This window comes from Chiloscyllium plagiosum, unplaced genomic scaffold (genome assembly GCF_037043375.1).
Source record: "Chiloscyllium plagiosum isolate Xiang-an unplaced genomic scaffold, Cpla_swu_hap1 HiC_scaffold_48, whole genome shotgun sequence".
Lineage (NCBI taxonomy): Eukaryota > Metazoa > Chordata > Chondrichthyes > Orectolobiformes > Hemiscylliidae > Chiloscyllium > Chiloscyllium plagiosum.
The window spans coordinates 9,426,018-9,444,643 of NW_028270186.1; the positions used below are offsets into that span (position 1 = coordinate 9,426,018).

Below are 18,626 nucleotides of genomic sequence, written 5' to 3' on the forward strand. Positions count from 1 at the left end.
CAAATCCTTCACAGGTGAAAAACAACAGGGGCCCCAAATCTCCAGCGAGCTTACTCCACTAAAGAAGGGCTTTGTCGTTCATCAGAGTTCAGTTGACACTTGTCATCCAGTGTGTAATTAGAAAATGGGTGACATCACTTTTCTGGGCAAAACTAGCCAGGCTCACATGTGAACAAACGAAGTGTTACCATCAGCCTACACTGATAGTCAGCAAGATGATCTCAGATCCTACTACCTGTCTGTTATTCCTGGCAGCATTTACAGTGGTTCAATCACAGTCACATTCCCTTTTACTCTTGAGCCTCTTCCAACCCCACCAATCCTGTCAACACATAGCCATGATGGCTTAATGCCTAAGTACACTACAGAGTGTGGCACAAGGCCATGCATACCAGGAAGGCCCCTGGTCGACGCACATTGCTTTGGGGGAAGGGAGCAGAAACAGACAGACAGACACAACCTGCTTCACTCACCCAGTTGAAGGGCAAGCATAACTGCAGCATCATGGCAACCAAATAACCTAGTTCACTCATTTGATACTGCAGTTAATCTGTTGGAGCTTAGACTGATGAGCAATAAGATATGAAGATGGCATCACCTCATAGAACACCAAAGGGGAAAAAAAAGAATGGATAAGGCACAGTAAGACTATCTTAACATGCTGATAATTTTGATTTATTAGCCATTTACATAACATAGTTTTCCTTATCTAATTCACCACAATTTTGAGATAATCAAGTCTCATGTTCAACCAAAAATTTCCTGAGGTTAAATTCAAATCTCCAGAGGTGTTCAAAAATTACCTAATTATATAGAGATGCCCAGCACAGAAATAGACCCTTTGGTCCAACTCGCCCATGTCAACCAGATATCCTAAATTAATCTAGTCCCATTCGCCAGCACTTGGGGCCCATATCCCTATAAACCCATCCTATTCATGTACACATCCAGATGCCTATTAAATGTTGTAATTGTACCAGTCTCGACCACTTCCTCATTCCATATACACACGAGCCTTTGCATGAAGCAGTTCAAAAATATGTAATGCATAACAAATTTGCCTATCATGTTGCTGGCAAAAGATAAAATTTATCAAAACAATCCTGTCATTTGCCAAGCTCACTTTGCATGTTTACCAGCTTCCAGTCATGACTTAATTCAAGTATGTTGGACTTCTTCATGTACCTTGTTGCTTTAGCAGCTCAGTTATGTGATTGTACAAATTATCTGCTTGGAAAGCTAAGCATGATATCTCAAGTATAAGTTAGGTAACAAACCAATTGTTGAACCCTCTCCTGAGGTTTAACAAAGCCCATTCTATCCTAACAAGTCAGGTCCTTTCAATTCAGTGTCAGTTATCATCATAATCCATCTTAAAGCTGCACAGCCTTTTCTGTAGTCATGCTTCATGCTTGTCTTGAGCCATCAGGTTTCTGGAACATAGACCAAGATGACTGGATCGTCCAGGGTGATGCTTGGATAGCTACCCAAAGCAAAGAGATGAATTTTAAGTAATGTCTTAGAATGGGTGATATAGACAAGTGAAAACACAACACTGAGTTCATGAGTTTATGGACTACAGGAACAGTGAAAAGATGGAGTATTTAATCGAGATCAGGACAGCATGAGGCCAATGAGGGATTTGAAAACATGCAGATTTGCAAAATAAAGGATCAGATCCACCAGCACATCCAGGCAATGCATTTGAAAGAAAACAGTGACCTGAAGCAGCTTGCAAACCATCTTCAACAGTTTGCTTTCCAATGCTTCAGCTGGAAGGTATGGGATAGACATTCTCATCAAAAATGGTGTTTCAATAACTAAAATTGAAGAAGGGCACAATTCAAGATTGTGCATTAAACATGGCTTTCTCAAAAATAAAACTTCATGCATCTCTGCCTCTATACTGTCATGCTCTCAAATTTATCTGTTTTGCAAGCCAGTGATAAGAATATTCAAAAAATTTTATTAAGAAATGTTGATCTCAACTCCATGCCCAGGAATTTCAAACTTGCCTCCATACAGTGCTTGTCTGTCACCCCCATTGGCAACAACCACCAATGCAGTGGAATATACCAGGGCATCACATCCCATCAAGACCGCAACCAAAAAAAAACTCTACACACAATATCCAGGAACCTGAACTAACAGGAAAACGCTGTTTTGCTTTCCATATTCTGAAAAACTCAGCCTCATAGCTCAAGAAAAGAAAACCTCTGGAACAGTGGTCATTCATTGGCTACTTGACACAATGGCTATCAATGCAGGTTGAATGTTTTTCTGACAAACTTTTGTTTCCTGTCTTAAGAATCAGACTTCAAAAAAATCTACCAGATTGCTGAGAATGCTTTTTACTGGGAGAAGGCTCAAGGCACTCCTTACGCAAGAGATTTCAAACTGAAAACTTCTTGAAGTTACGGAACAAGACTGGCAACTTTCAAGTCAAAAAAATACACAACTCCAGTGGTTAGCTTTGTGTCTCAGTTCGTTTCACATCAAGACTGTTGCATTGCACTGTAAAGCTAAGTAGTACCCAAGTGTCTCAATGAACTATATTTACATGGAACTTTCAAGCACAATTCAAGGTCAACACTGGCTGTGCAACTTCATCTTCAGTTGTGCATGAATCTACATCTTGGTCTTTCAGGTACTGGCGCAATTGCTCCATTTGAGGTCATTAACCCAAAGTCACTGTTCATAGCAGTCATGTGCTGAATTACAGGTCGTTCTGCTATAACACGCTTCACTAACATGAATTCATTATAACACAAATCAGGGAAACTTTCTCAAAATCCAAACTTTTAAAGCGTGTATTAGTGAAAATGCAATTCTGGCCCCCATTAGTTTAAATAGTGTGTTATATTTCCTTATAACACAGGATTACACAAGAACAGAACTACTGGGCTTTAGCAGAACTGACTGCAATCCAGATATGTAAATTGCAAAGGCTCAATTTAATACGGCGTTAATCATGCCATTTTCGTTAAATACTTGCTAAGCGTAGCTATCGAAGCAGACATGCACTCAGCAAGTGTTTTTTTTCTGGTGCTTCGACTTGGAAGTTTCTTCTTGCATCTTGGAAACCTCACATGGTCACACCAGTGGATATCCAACAGTTTTAAAATCATTTTATAATTTCACACACATTCCATGTGCGAAACTGTCAAGAACATTGTTCCTAAGTGTTGCTTTGAAACAAGGAAATATTCAAACTAAGCTTTGAGCAAGCTTGGGCCATTACCTCATCCACAGCACAATTCCTAAGCTGCCAACTCCATTAAAAAAAAACTAAGACCAAAGATCACAAGAGCCAACCCACCCAAACATCAAAATGCAGCCTTCTTCTCCCAGACACCAAACAAATTAAAAGTTCTCTGCCATCAACATCGACACCAAACACCCAGGTTAGATCTGGATATCTGCTGGTAGATTTAACAAACAATGCTCTCACAGTGTTACCACCCATCTCAATTTATCCACCCATTTAATTCTATCACCAAGATAGAGAGGAACAGTACAATATCAAGGGAACCTCAGCACCTCCTGCTGGAAATACTTGCGAGGCAGCATGTAATGCCATTGGTCTGGAATGTCAACTGCTTTACTACACATCTGCTGTATGCCTTTTAAAATATTTCAATCATTCTTCGATTTCTGATTCCGAGCATTGTTGCTGAAATATCTCCTGCTATTTGTCTCTATCACTGCCAAATGAAGATCTAATATTGTTGGTGCATAAGAACTAGAAGCAGGAGTAAGCCATCTGGTCCTTCAAGCCTGCTCCGCCATTCACTAAGTTCATGGCTGATCTTTCCGTGGCCTCAGTTCCACTAATCTGCCCTCTCACGAGAAGCCTTAATTCCTTTAAGGTTCAAAACAAATGTCTTAGCTTTAAAAACATTTACTGAAGCAGTGTCAACTACTTCACTGGGCAGGGAATTCCACAGATTCACAACCATCTGGTTGAAGAATCTCCTTTTCAATTCAGTCCAAACTCTACTCCCCCTATTTTTGAGGCTACATCTTCTTATCCTTGTTTCACTTGCCAGTGGAAACATTCTCTCTACTTCTATCTTATCTATTCTCTTCGTAATTTTACATTTCTTTAATATCCCCCTCATTCTTCTGAATTCCAATGAATACAATCCCAGTCTACTCAGTCTTTCCTCATAAGCCAATCCCCTTAACTCCAGAATCAACTGGGTGAACCTCAACTGCACGCCCTCCATTACCAGTACATCCTTTCTCAAGTAAGGAGATCAAAACTGCATGAAGTACTCCATGTGTGGCCTCACCAGCACTCAGTACAGCTGCAACATAACCTGCCTGCTTTTCTACTTCATCCCTTTAGCAATGAAGGACAACGGTCGTAAGGCAGGTATGTTCCTCTGCGAAGTTTCATGGTCCTCTGCACACTTAGCTCTGCCACGCATCCTAGTGTCATCTGCAAACTTGGACACACCACCCATGCTCCCCAACTCCAAATCTATGTAAATTGTGAATAATTGCGGTCTCAACACTGATCCCTGAGGCACACCACAAGCTACTGATTGTCAACCAGAATGGCACTGATGTATTCCCACACTTGGCTTCCTGTTAGTCAACCAATCCTCTATCCATGTTAATACTTCACCTGTAACTCCACATATCTTGATCTTCTGCATTATCAATACCTTTGAAAGCAGTTTACCACCTTGGGAACTGGAGTTCAGAAATAAACAAGTTGCACCAAAAAAAAACTCCAAGTGTCAAACTCAGAAAACTTAACATTTCCATGATGACTGATCCAAAGCAAAAATGGAAACCACTTCCAGTGCTGTTAACGTCACTGATCAAAGCACTCTAAAGAAAACACACACTCCCGAAGGTCGGTTGCTGCATTTCTTCATATGGCATTAGAAATCATAAAATATCAACAAGATTTGTGCTCACAATTGAGTTGCAATACACTGAACACATTTGCCTCCTTAACCCATTACAACCCAAAGACACCTGGCAACAGTGAGTCACGAATGGGAAAATCTGAACTCTGGCCTCTATGACTTCTATGTAAAGTGAAGCCATGTCATGAAACACAATAACTTGCCCCCTAGAGACAACTTCCAATATTGCAAAAAAAAGTACTTTCTCAAACTGAACCAACACATGTTTTAGTCAATGTTATTGCAATCATCTCAACCTCATTTCAAAATCTGATTAATGTTTTACAACACCCAGAATTTCATTTATATGACAAGAGCCTGAAATTTGGTCAATTCTATGTCAGTAGCCAGCTGATGGTTACTGATTCATTCCAGCTGGCTTACCAAATTTAGCGTCATATCCCAGCTTGCCTAGAAGCAAATTAAACCAAGTTATACTTCAACAAATAACTTGACCCAAACAGCCTCTCGAGTTCTTCCCCATTTATTTATCCGCTTGGTCAAAAGACCAAATCAGCTCAGTTGGAAATGCATCATGACAATCAATCTCAGGGACAAGCCTCACGAGGCAAATACCAATTCCACAAAGTGGTGAGAATCGGTGGAGGAGTGGATTGTAACCCAGGCAAATGTTGGACATCTAGCAGACATTATACTGTCCCTACCTCTGGACCTTAATGTACTGAAGGTCCATTTCAAGTCCCACTTGGTCTACATATGTACCATAACACAACCCAACAGGTTGATGGAAACGACCAACCACTCCTCATGCAGCATCATTCCAAGACTTGCGTGGCCATCTGGTACTGAGCTTGAACACCAAGAGAACTTGAAATGACAGAATACCTTTAACAAAGTAAATCACTCTAGCCAGAGACTGAGTGCCAGCAAGTTAATCAACATAGGAAAATGTTATATCTTAACATATTACTATTCCCTGCTAACACTGCTCCTCTTGCCCTTGGGCAGTAATCAGGAGTCAAGCAGTTTGTCCAACTGTCCTCCTTCAAACCCAAAGTCATGAAGAGCAACTGATATATTTCCAACTGTCATGTTGGTCAAGATCAAGATTTGAATCTTACACAGTACTTCAACGGTCGGAATGATTGAATATTACAGATGTCACAGCATGCATTTAAAACCTGCAATCGCATTTGGACAATCCAGGTGTTGATCACACTGATCCCCCTAACATCAAATTATCTTGTGTGTTTACAAGGTTTTGTCTGTCACAAATGTACACCCTAAAAGGTTTCATCTGACAGCCTGTTCACAGCTTGCACACCTACAATGGGGTGATTAAATTCAAAGACTAAAAAGTGAAGTCACAATGCATATCCACTCCCAATTCACTTTTAACTGGCACAAGATATTCATTGATGCATGGCATTAATCTAAGCTATACACTTTAAATCATGCAATCAAACTGTCAGTACATTCCATCTCAGAGCACAAAGCTGCACCCGAAATTCACACCATTCAGGCCAACACGCTTTGTGAGGCAAACACAACAATGAAGTAATGGTAACTCAAAGATGGCCCGAGGCTCTAGGTCGCTGAATGTTCCCAGAATCTGAACCTTGTCCATTTACTGACACCTTGTTGGAGCTTGGGTGGACAAAGAGCCACGTTCGATTTTGCTGTTGCCTCACTTGACTCAAAGTCCAAACATTAGGGACAAGAATTAAGTCAGAAAAACACCTCCACCTGTTAAAATGGTCCATAGAGCCATGAACATTTTCCAAGTAGAGAACAAAGAAATGGCACAAAAATAGTTGCGCATGGATTTCACTTGTTTTTTTTTAAGTCTTCTGCAACAGAGTAACATTGCTTAGACATAACTTAGCCAGTGAGGCAGTCAGGATCTTGGCCACAAGTTAATATTTGTCAAATTTTAATGATCAAGAAGAAACACTATTTTCTTACCCAAATAATGTCTAAAAGCTGTAGGCCCTGCCCAACCTCAACCCCTTGGTATTGCACACAATTAAAAACAAACGTATGTTATTTCCCTTGGCTCCTTGTACAAGGCAACGTGCCCAGTTTATAGGTGATGCAGACAGTTTTTACCAAACTGAATAATCGGATCTTACCCCCTCATTATATTATTTGCTCTCTCAGAGCATGCACGAATCACTGCGAAGTGACACACAACTGTTGCCCGAACTGGACTACAAGTGCTTTTTTAAGGTCGTTACAGAGGGTACTTAAGAGTCAATCACAAGTGAAGCAGACCAGTCAAGGATGGCAAAAACTTCAGAGTAAACCAGGTAGATGTTTCTATTGATACAAATAGTCTTCATGAGATAATTAAGACTACTTTTCAATTCCAAGTTTGATGTGTTAGAATTATATTCTCACGAGTTGGCATTCTGGGATTTCAACTAGTGACGCTACAACCCATGAGCTTGGGTCTCTGTATTAACAGTCAGTAAAATGACCACTTCCTCCACTCCCATGTGCACCAACTTCTCCATTTATCAACTGGAAATTAGTGAGAGATACAATTTAGTGCTCCCTCAAATACTTAGTGGTTTATCATTTAGGTTGAGATGGTAACAAAGCATATAGAGCAGGAGCTTCCAGAGTGTAAACCCAGAATTAACTCAGCTTGTTTTTAGGCAAAGACCATAAGTGAAATTTAAGTAGATACAACATCCGCAAGCACACAGAAATTGCATGTTAGCAACCTCATGCATGAACACCAAGATTCTGAAATCATGCAAGCAGTTCAGGCCAACTGCAGGTCGAAAGAAGAGCAAACAGATTGCTTGAGACATAGGTCATCTGTGTAGCATTAGACAGTGCACTTACTCATCTTAAATACACAAATCTTCTTTGAAGCATCACCAGTGCAAATGGGAAAACAATAACCATGAATTAGAACTATATGTTTAAGATGCACCTGATTCACAATGCAAAATAACAATAAACAGTTCAAAAGTAAATTTGGAATTCAGACCATGGGTATAAAAGGGGCAACGTAGGATACTTGTATTCATCCTCTGTAGTAATGTTGCCTTCCAAAGCACAGTTCGCACTTATTTTGAACATAGTCCAGCGTAAATATTAGACTTTAACCATACTTTCTTTTGCAATACGCAAACTCATCTCAGCAGTACCAGCAATTTCCCCAACTTCAGTGCTTCACACTAAGCAATTCTTTCACTACATATTCTATCCTTCTCGATATGCCCAACTACACTTTTTCTACCAATCGGTCAAGAATGAAAACAATATGGACATATAAAGCAATGAAACTAACATGCATTTCATGCACGGCAATTTTGAACTTAAAAATTTCAGAAAAATTGGTTGTCATGCATATGCTCTGGACCTCATTACCTCAAAAAATTCAAGAATTTGTTTGATCAAGATTCTGATCTTCTGACTTAATATTTCTATATATGGCTTGTTGCCAAATTCTGTTTTTTTTTCCAAAACTTGTGGTGTAGTCCATGATGTTACATGTGCTACAGAATTATATCTTGCTGGTTTCACTGATACACAACTCCATTTCATGCAGCCACCTGAACCCAGTCAGAACGCCTCTTGAAAAGATCAACATTTCGGTTTGAAAGAATTACTGTATCAATTACAGACAAACATTCTTGAATGTGATACCCTTGAGGATGCCAAGATGTTCAAACTTGGAAAATGAAGAGGACACACCAAATTGATTAATGAAGGTTTTGTCAGAAAGACTTGCTCAAATGTAGTTCCAAGAGGTATTCCTTTTCACCACAGTTACCCTGATTAAGCCCTCAACAATCCAGTTCATCACACAATTATAGAGTCATAGAGATGTACAGCAGAGAAACAGACCCTTCAGTCCAACTCGCCCATGCCGACCAGATATCCTAACTTTATCTAATCTAGTCCAATTTGCCAGCATTTGGCCCATAACCCGTAAACTCTTCCTATGCAGATTCCCATCCAGATGTCTTTTTAATCTTGCAACTGCCCCAGCCTCCGCCACTTCCTCTGGCAGCTCATTCCATACACATACCATCCTCTGCATGAAAAAGTTGCACCTTAGTTCCCTTTTATATCTTTCCCCTCTCACCCTAAACCTATGCCCTCTAGTTCTGGACTCCCCCACCCCAGGGAAAAGACTTTGTCTATTTACCCTATCCATGCACCTCATGATTTTATAAATCTCTATAAGGTCATTTCTCAGCCTCCGACACTCCGGAAAAATGCCCCAGCCTCTTCTGCCTCTTCCTATAGCACAAACTCTCTAACCCTGGCAACATCCTTGTAAATCATTTCTGAACCCTTGGAAATTTCACAACATCTTTCCGACAGAAAGGCGACCAGACTTGCTCGCAATATTCCAAAAGTGGCCTCACCAATGTCCTGTACAGCTGCAACATGACCTCCCAACTCCTATACTCAATGCTCTGATCAATAAAGGAAAGCATACCAAACACCTTCTTCACTACCCTATCTACCTGCGACTCCACTTTCAAGGAGCTATGAACCTGCAATCCAAGGTCTCTCTGGTCAGCAACACTCTCTCGGACCTTCCCATTAAGTGTATAAGTCCTGCAAAGATTTGCTTTTCCAAAATGCAGCAACTCGCATTTATCGAAATTAAACTGTCTGCCACTCCTCAGCCCATTGGCCCATTTGATCAAGATTCCAAATTGTCACAAGTGTCTGTGCCACAAGTCTTTGTGTAGTACAGACATCAACAAGACGTCACAGTGAGGAGGGACAAACTTCTTCAGTAAACAATTTCTTGCACAGCCGACAGGACACACGATCAGGAGGACGCATGTAACATTCCATCTGTGAAGTGTTATAATGGGATGAGCACAGTATATTCTACCAAACAGCACACAGTCCTTTAACAGCAGTGTTGGAGGCTGAGATATTTCCCACACACAGAATAAAAGATAAAGATTTGTGTGCGTGGTGTGTTGCAGTAAAAACCTTATTCAGATCTGGCATAGCAGTCAGGTAGAAATCAAAGGCAATATGAGAATTGAGTATTTTAAGATGTGCTGAAGTGGATCAGATTTGAAAAAAAAAAGCCATCCTCTCCCAAGTCTTTCATATTCAAAACCCTGATGTGTGCTGGGCCAGAGCCATAGGTGCTGCTCAACCACCAAGAGCCACTCCTCTTATCTGAGCCCAGACACCAATTAGAGAACATGATTCCACTGCAGGGATTAACATAACTTTGCCCAAGCTTGCCCTAAGTGAGAATTCAAGCAAACATTTCTAAAACAAATCACTCAGTAATGATCAGGAGCTAGAATGCATTCAATGTCCGTTCCTCAACACAGGGCCAGAGATCATTTGCATTATCTCAGATGAGTTAGCTAATCCATACACAGGCCTCCAAACAAACATGAAAACTAATTCTTCATGATTAATGTCAAGTCAAGTATTTTCCCAATTAACCATGACTGACTCTTCGTTAAGAAATAAAATTTAATAGTTTAAGCACAAACTGTTGCCATGGTTACAACTACTCTTTTCAAAGACACTTATTTGCAGTGCTAACTTCTGTTCTGGGTTCCTGTTAATGGCAGTCTGGGTTTTAGACAGGTGGAAGCACAGCACAGTGCCTGCCTTTTTCAAAACCATCAGGACAGTCTTACCTGATGCACAATGATACAGTGCTTGGGTATCGATGGCTCTCAACCAATGGTTATGCACTTAAAAAGTGAACAGTGGTGAACTTCGGGCTCACTTGCGCCAATTACATTACCAGGATTCCCTGAAAGGTATCTGCATTCTTTAGAATGCAAGGCCCAAGGATTTCATTTTAACACTGTGCTATCAGATTGAAGTGCTGAGATGATCACCTCCAATCAATCTCATACCTCTTCAGTCTTAACTCAGTTCAGTCCTTGTCATCAGCTACCTTATCAGTTCAGAGTTGTTGCAAAACCATCATGTTGCCAACTCTGAAGAAAAAGATCAAACTCAAAATGTTAACTGTTGCTCTGCACACTATTTGCCATACCAGCAGAGTTTCTCCAGCACTAGTTCTATTTCAGATCTCGAGCATCTTAAGTTTTTGGCTTTTATTATTCAGACTCAAACTGGTAGCATTGTTACTGGTGAGGTAACATCACGACAGAGCATTCAGTAATGCCACATTCCAAAAACAGCATTATTTCAGCACAAAAATATCACCAGAACTTCCAAATAAAATGGTGAAATCACTATTGCTGAAGATTGATAACATATCACAAGTAGATATAACATCCAGTAATATCAATTCTCATCCTCACATTGGGCAAAAAATTTAAATCTTTTCAATACCATTTATGTTTACTTGGCAGATTAACCTGTAAAGTTAAGCCAAAGATAGTTCTGCTGATAGCTGGCTTTGGGTTATACAAATGGTCACTAACATTTCAAGTACAAGACAATTAATTAATTAAAGCTTAGCAAGTGCATTTATTTCAACTATCGTCGTTATATTCACTTTTTCAAAAACTTGGACCAAGTCCAAACATCATCTTAAACTGCAAGCATCACTAGGTCACTCCCTAAGCAGAGCAGACTGAGAAATTGCTTAAAATACGACCCAACATTTGGAGGTAATGGTTTCAGGAAGCTTATTTCTTCCAACAATGTACTGGTGTACAATGCCTCTCAATGCTACCAAAAGATCACATCTTCACAGTGGATAATAAAGAGTCTGTTTCTGTGCTGTATGACTGTGACTCAATAAGAAAGAAAATAAAGGTTGGCTGTCAAAATTATGGCCAGTGGAACACACAACCTACAAAAGATAAACAGGATAACATGTTGTAGATTTGTTCTGGAAGGAAAAGATGATCAAATGGAGGCAAGGGCCATCTATATTTGAAAGCAATGAACAGGCCAGACATGAAAATATACTGATGCCCCATCACATAAACCGGTTCAAAAGGAATGCCACGCTCACACATCAATAAATTAAGAGCTGTATGTAAGTTTTTTTAGAGACACATCAGGCACTAAGACCTGGACCAAGTATGCTTCGCTATTAATTCTGTCACTTGATTCAGTCAGTTAAACACTGCCTTTGGGGTATGGTCCATCACACAATATAAGCATGTGTTCCATTTAGACCACAGCAAAGAACAAAGATGTTGTTAAAGATCTTTATCCAATCTGCCCTTTTTCCACACCTCTCACTTTGTGTTTACCCCAAATACCAAACGGGAAGAGCAAGCCACATCCTTTCAGACAATGATATCTGAAGTCAGGCAGTCTTGCTACTTTTTGAGGGCATCCAATTTCAAGTGGGTTTAACAGTTAAATTTGACAAAACTTCTTATTTCAAGGAACTTCACATGAGCTGGGCACCACATTAAGATCTATGGACAGATTGAAATCAATGTCACCACACTGATTTCTGAGACAAGTACTCAAATCTGTTTTGTTCTGTGTACACATTTGGAGGAGTTCAAATTTTCATTCTTCCAGTCATCACCAGGACTTCAGCTTGGCAGCACACAAAGCACCCTCCAAACACAACCCACATTTGGCACCAGTTAACCGGGAAATGTTATGTGATTGAGGGTTCAAGGAGTGAGAGTAGTGCAACTACATTTTATGACAAATGTCATGGCAGTACCTGCATACAGAAACCAAACGTTTTGTGTACTGTCCAGTTGTTATGACCAGTGGTCGATATTGAAACACACAAGCTAGTCACCCAACACATCAGCTTGCAGATTCATCTTAAACGTTGTAATCATTCATGAGAATTGAAATGCAGGATGCCTCTTTTTAGATGGCCTACTATTTGCAGCGAAAAGAACAAAAACTGCAACTTCTCAATGATGTGAATGCCACCACTTTAGTTGATTCGATTTGTGCAAAAGGCAAACATGAGGCGTCCCTGGCAAGCAAGGAATACTTGGACCCCCACAGAAAACATTTCAGTTAAAAACTATTTCAATTCAATTTCAACTGAAATCCTACTGCATTTCGGATCATTTAGATATGAAATCCAAAATCCCAAACCATTGGAAAATGGGTGGGTTTTATGCTGAATTAACATCTTCAACTACAATATCCATAACATAAATGTGATTCACACTTCACTGCCAACTCATGCACTTGCTCCCACCTTTATGAACACATCCAACATTACCGACACATACAAGAAACGACACATTTAATGGGAGCATCTTGCAATCACATTCATTTCCAAATAATTCATGTCATGCATCAGCTGAACCTTCCAAACCATTTGCTATCCTCGAGAAATGGCAACTGCAGACAGATAAATCCACCAGCAAAACTGAAACTCACTTGAATGTACCAACATAACATCCATACAAAGTGCAGACAGCAACAAAAGCCAGGGATTTCCGGAAGGTTGGGGGGGGGGGGGGGTGCAGCAGGAAAGAGAGAGAGAGAATATCTTCGGGAAATATAAATATTTTGCTTTGTTTTACCTTCTGCAACATCGTCATCTATAGCTCCTTTCACCTGAGAGAAACACCACTGAATGTCATTGCCACCACTTCCAACTCCTGAATGAATGGAGAGGGGGGAAAAAATTAATAAAATATGCATTGAATTTTTAAAAATAAAAATTGCACAGACGGTGTGCGGGGGGGGTGGTAAGTGGAAGAAACTGAAAAACCTTTCCAGCTTCACACAGAAGCTGGCTCCTATGTTTTTTTTTAAATCAACAAACTCCAAGAATTATAAATTATTATCTAAACTGTTTAAAGCTTAAAACCCTCCCAGGTGCAACCCTGCCCTTTTTCTTCAGTCTGTGGAGCAATGAGTTCAACACTCAGAACCATAGGCCTTGAAGGCGGGAGGGAGAGAAAAAAAAATAGGCTTTAAATTTGAAAACAAATCCAGAACCAAGGGACTGGCGAGGGCACAGAGAACGCTCAGCCCAGCTTCCGTCCCTCCTGTTTTTTTTTTGTCCGGCTTCCATCCTCACCTGCCATGGCGGAACCGGCTGGAAATGGAGGTAGCCGGCGTTAGCGCGGTGCCCAAGGATGTGGCCGAAGCTGCAGGCGAACAGGCCGGGCTGCACTAAGCTGAGGATGGCGGCGGATTGGCTTCGGATTGCGCTGCTGTACCCTCCCCCGCTCTCCGAGCCCTTCAAAATGGCGACGCGCCCGCCCCGGCCATCTTCCAATGACGTCACCACATCGGGACGGGAGGGGGAGCAGAGCCGGAGCAAAGGGGGCGGGGCCACAGTCAGCAGCTCTCAAACTCTGCAAACACTCCCCACTGTCTGCATGAAATCGGGATGTGGAGGTGCCTGTGCTGGACTGGGGTGGTCACAAGTTAAAAATCACACAACACCAGGTTCTCGTCCATCAGGTTTATTTGGAAGCTTCCAACTAAACCTGTTGGACTATAACCAGGTATTGTGTGATTTCTAACTGCATGAAATCAAGCATTCCAACATGGGCAGCAAGCATTTTACAATTCATTTTACAACTGGCTTCTGAAATCGTTCTGACAAGGTATCTAACTGGCATTCCATCCCATTGATTTTGTCGCTGGCTGTCCATCCGGTAAGGCTTAAAGTTAAAACTTTTCACCTTTCCTCATCTACAGGTCCATGATCTCTGTGAGCTCCTCTGAACTTATCGCCTTCTGCAATGTTTGCACTCTCATGCTGAACTCTTACACATCCCTAATTTTTATGACTCTCGGACCAGCTGCCGTGTTTTCAGTTGCCTAAGCCAAAACTCTGTCATGTCTTCCCGAAACCCCCTTTCCCGCAGAAAAACTCTCCACAATACCGACCTCTTCAAACGAGCTTTTGTCATTTGAACAAATGACAATGTCTGGATCAGTGGTGCTGGAAGAGCACAGCAATTCAGGCAGCATCCGACGAGCAGCAAAATCGACGTTTCGGGCAAAAGCCCTTCATCAGGAATAAAGGCAGAGAGCCTGAAGTATGGAGAGATAAGCTAACGGAGGGTGGGGGTGGGGAGAAAGTAGCATAGAGTACAATAGGTGAGTGGGGGAGGAGATGAAGGTGATAGGTCAGGGAGGAGAGGGTGGAGTGGAGAGGTGGAAAAGGAGCTAGGCAGGTCGGACAAGTCCGGACTGGTCAAGGGGACAGTGTGGAGCTGGAAGTTTGAAACTAGGATGAGGTGGGGGAAGGGGAAATGAGGAAGCTGTTGAAGTAATCTGGAGTCTGTACTGTTTGTCCTGTTCGGTCCGAACTCTGCTGGTTTAAAGGTGGTCCGGAGTCCGTGTGGGATGAGTTGGTTACGGAGGTATGCGCTGAGGAAGCAAATGTGGCTGTGATAGCGGGTTTGTTTCACGACATGGTTGAAGAGCTTCAGGGCAGAGGAGATGACCTGGGAGTTGCAGTGGGAGAGGGACTCTGAGATTTTTGTAGAGAGAGGAGGAAAACTTCTTCAAGGCAGGCATCCTTGCAAGAGGATTCGCAGTAGGGTTAAAATTCAAGGCAGATGTCTGCTGAGCTGATGCACAATTTTGGTTGACCACGCTCCATTACGACCTGACGTTGCTCGAAAAGTGTATTATACATGCAAGTTATTGTCTATGTTTAATGAGCTTTGAGTGTTTCACAACAACTTGCATTGGTATGACATCTCTTGAAATGTATATCAAGAACTTAATGTAAATGACAGCCAGTTTGTGCACAGCAACCAACCACAAATTAGCAAATAATCTGTTTTTATAATGTTGGTTGAGCGATCAATGTTACTCACGATACTTGGAAGATCATCCTTTTTCTTCTTCAATGTATGGTCCTGAGATATCTCATGTCAAGCTGATTGGGGATTGTGTATGTCAGTTTGTCATTGTACCCAAAGGACAGAACTCCACTGTACTGCCCCAGAGTTTGAACCTACATTTTTATCCTCAATTCTGAAACACTCAGAAGTGAAGGTGCAATCCAGTGAACCATAGTTGACACATTATGGTGGATGACATTTGGACATCCTATGAAAGGTATGGCTCTCCCCTCAACTCTTCATACAGAAACACAATCAGTGGGATGAAAATTTGGAATTTACAACTGACCATCCTTTAAGAATCGAAGTCAAACATTATGCAGCAGGAGACTTTTCAACTTAAGAGGGCTTCACTATTGATGATGGCACATGATTCTAACAAAACATACATTGTGAGGGGCAGCAGCCACCATGGCTGCCACTTGTATAATTCAACCCAAATGTCATTATTAACATTCTCACTTACAAAGATTGTTGATTTAAGTTCAATTGTATCCAGGTTGGCACTACAGGATGAAGAGTGTGCTGAAAGTCTCATGTTTTGGGTGAGATATTTAGCGGAGGTCCAATCTGCCTATTAGATACATGTAGAATATCCAACGGCATATTTGAAGATGATCAGGACTTTTCCTCCTGTTTTTTCATCAATCAGTTGGTTACGTTATGACACTCCTTCAGACAGGAGAGATCTGAACCAGGGCCATTTGGACCAAAGGTAGGAACACTGTGCCAGTGAATCACAAGAGTCCCTTTTACTCCAGAGACCTGGATAATCATCAACCACTAAGATACTAAGGGGCAACTTTTTCACGCAAAAGGTGGTGCGTGTTTGGAATGAGCTCCCAGAAGAAGTGGTGGAGAATGGTACAATTGCAACATTTAAAAATTTAGAGAGATGCACACCAAGTACTGGCAAATGGGAATAGATTAAGATATCTGGTCAGCCTGGGCAAGTTGGACTGAAGCGTTTGTTTTGTTGCTGTACATCTCTATGACTCTATGAAATTGAAAAGCTTAAGTTTTAGAGGATACTTAGGTTAAAAAAAACCTAACAAAATGAAAAAAAAATTATTTCTACTGGTGCGGAGAAAACCATGAGGAGATGTACTCATTTTTAGAAGTTAGTGAAACTATTTGGTGTAGACAAGAAATTCATTAGTTTCAGCTGGAGTCAGTTATGACTGTGGTAATCAATTTAATTCTCATTTGGAGACAAAGGAGAGATCAGGAGAAACAAAGAGATGTGAGGTTATGAAACAACTGGTTGCAGGAAGAAGCAGCATAAACTCTTAAAGTGCCTGAAAGACAAAGTGGATAAATACAGTATTTAACTGAGAAGAAGGTACAATGCTTTGGAGGCAGGGCAGGTTAGGTTTCTCTTACTGCTGTAAACATGTTGGGCTAAATGGCCCTTTTCCATACTGAATACTTCTTTGATTGTGAGTCAAGGCAAGAATGGCAAAAAGGTTTTCTCTCTCAACTTCATAGAGTGCCTGCAGTGAGCAATCTAAGATGTAATTGTTCAGTTGAAATGTTTAAACAAAGGCTCTACTCTTGATTTGACTTGCACTTTCTGCAAGCATAAAAAAATCCTATCCCACATTATTCATTTCAACTTTGGAAAATAATCCTCTACCAAGAAAAAAAAGAAACTCCTATTACTATGGTCCAATCACATTTTTCTTGTAAGTCATCATAGTTCTAAGACAGATGAGGTCTTCAACATGAAAAGATCCATTTTCTTCAGGGTGGTAATCTTGTCAAGAAAGAATTGTCGCTGAATGATCACTCACCACAAAAATGCAGCAGCCTCACTTTTTCGTATATTTGAAGCGGGTTAAACCCATCTTCTTACAGGTTGCGAATGACAGAAGAGAGATGGCATCTGAAGATGAGAGGGTGGAAGAGAACATTGCCTCCAATTGGCAGGGGAGGCTAGAAAGTCCTCCTGGTCAGTACCAATGGAAGAAGAATAAGTCATGACAGGATAAAGTTCAATGACAACAACTTCCCAACTCCTGGGAATAACCTTGGGATCCTGGGAACAGCATCCCAACGTGAGGCATTATATTCAAAACAGGAATGAAGAATAAATGTCAGGGACAAAAACAAACATCTCAAAGACAGCACAGCATATAAAGAGACAACATCCTCAGGACAATGAAAAATTCCTATAATTCAAGCCCTATGATTACTTGGGGCAGCACAGTGGCTCAGTGGTTAGCACTGCTGCCTTTCAGGGCCAGAGGCCATGGTTCAATTCCAAGCTCAGGCAACTGTCTGTGTGGAGTTTGCCTATTCTCTCCGTCTGCGTGGATTCCTCCCAAGATTCAATGATGTGCAGGTTAAGTGGACTGGCCATGCGAAATTGCCTGTAGTATCAACAGATGGACAGGCTAGGTGGATTAGCCGTGGTAAATGCAGGGTTTATGGGAACTGGGTGGGTCTGGACAGGATTCCACTTCAGAGGACCGGTGTGGACTCAATGGGTCGAATAACCTGCTTCCTTACTGTAGGGATTCTGCAATTCTCACTTTCGTGACATCAACCATAGCCGTCAAGTGAGATTGTCTCCATTTGTTCTGCCCATCAGGTTAGGTTGCTTCATACCCACAAAATGTTCCATGTATGCTCATTTATATCCTGATTGCATTCCTAAGTTAATTAGAAGGAGTGTCAGATACAGCAAGACTGAACAATATCCTCATAGATTGTAGTTAGTAGGAAAATAAGAGACTCTGACGTACAATCTGTAAAATAATATTCTGATCTGACAGTCACATAAGTTCTTTGAATTACTGAGGTAGGGTCTGCCATTGCACTTAGGTTGACCTGAATCCCATCAGTCTCCAATTCATTCCTTCTGCTCCGTTTCTTCTTGACTGTGTCTAGTGATGAGTCGCAATTGAATGAGGGCAGAGAGTGGATTCTGAGCAATCTGCTGATTTAGGAACATTCTCAATGGAATCGCGAAATTGAGAAGTACTGATTGTTT

At 41.2% G+C, this 18,626-nt stretch overlaps 1 protein-coding gene across 1 annotated transcript in view; it reads right to left on the reverse strand.

Annotated features, from left to right (window-relative positions):
• LOC122543074 (serine/threonine-protein phosphatase 2A 55 kDa regulatory subunit B alpha isoform) overlaps positions 1-14,025 on the reverse strand; it is a 74,283-nt gene extending 60,258 nt beyond the window's left edge. Inside the window, exons 1-2 of the mRNA XM_043681297.2 lie at positions 13,843-14,025; positions 13,340-13,417 (exon numbers count right to left, since the gene is read on the reverse strand). Coding sequence (XP_043537232.1) covers positions 13,340-13,417; positions 13,843-13,849 — 85 coding nt within the window. The 5' untranslated portion in view covers positions 13,850-14,025. The remainder of the gene's footprint in view (positions 1-13,339; positions 13,418-13,842) is intronic.
• Between the last annotated feature and the right edge of the window lie 4,601 nt (positions 14,026-18,626).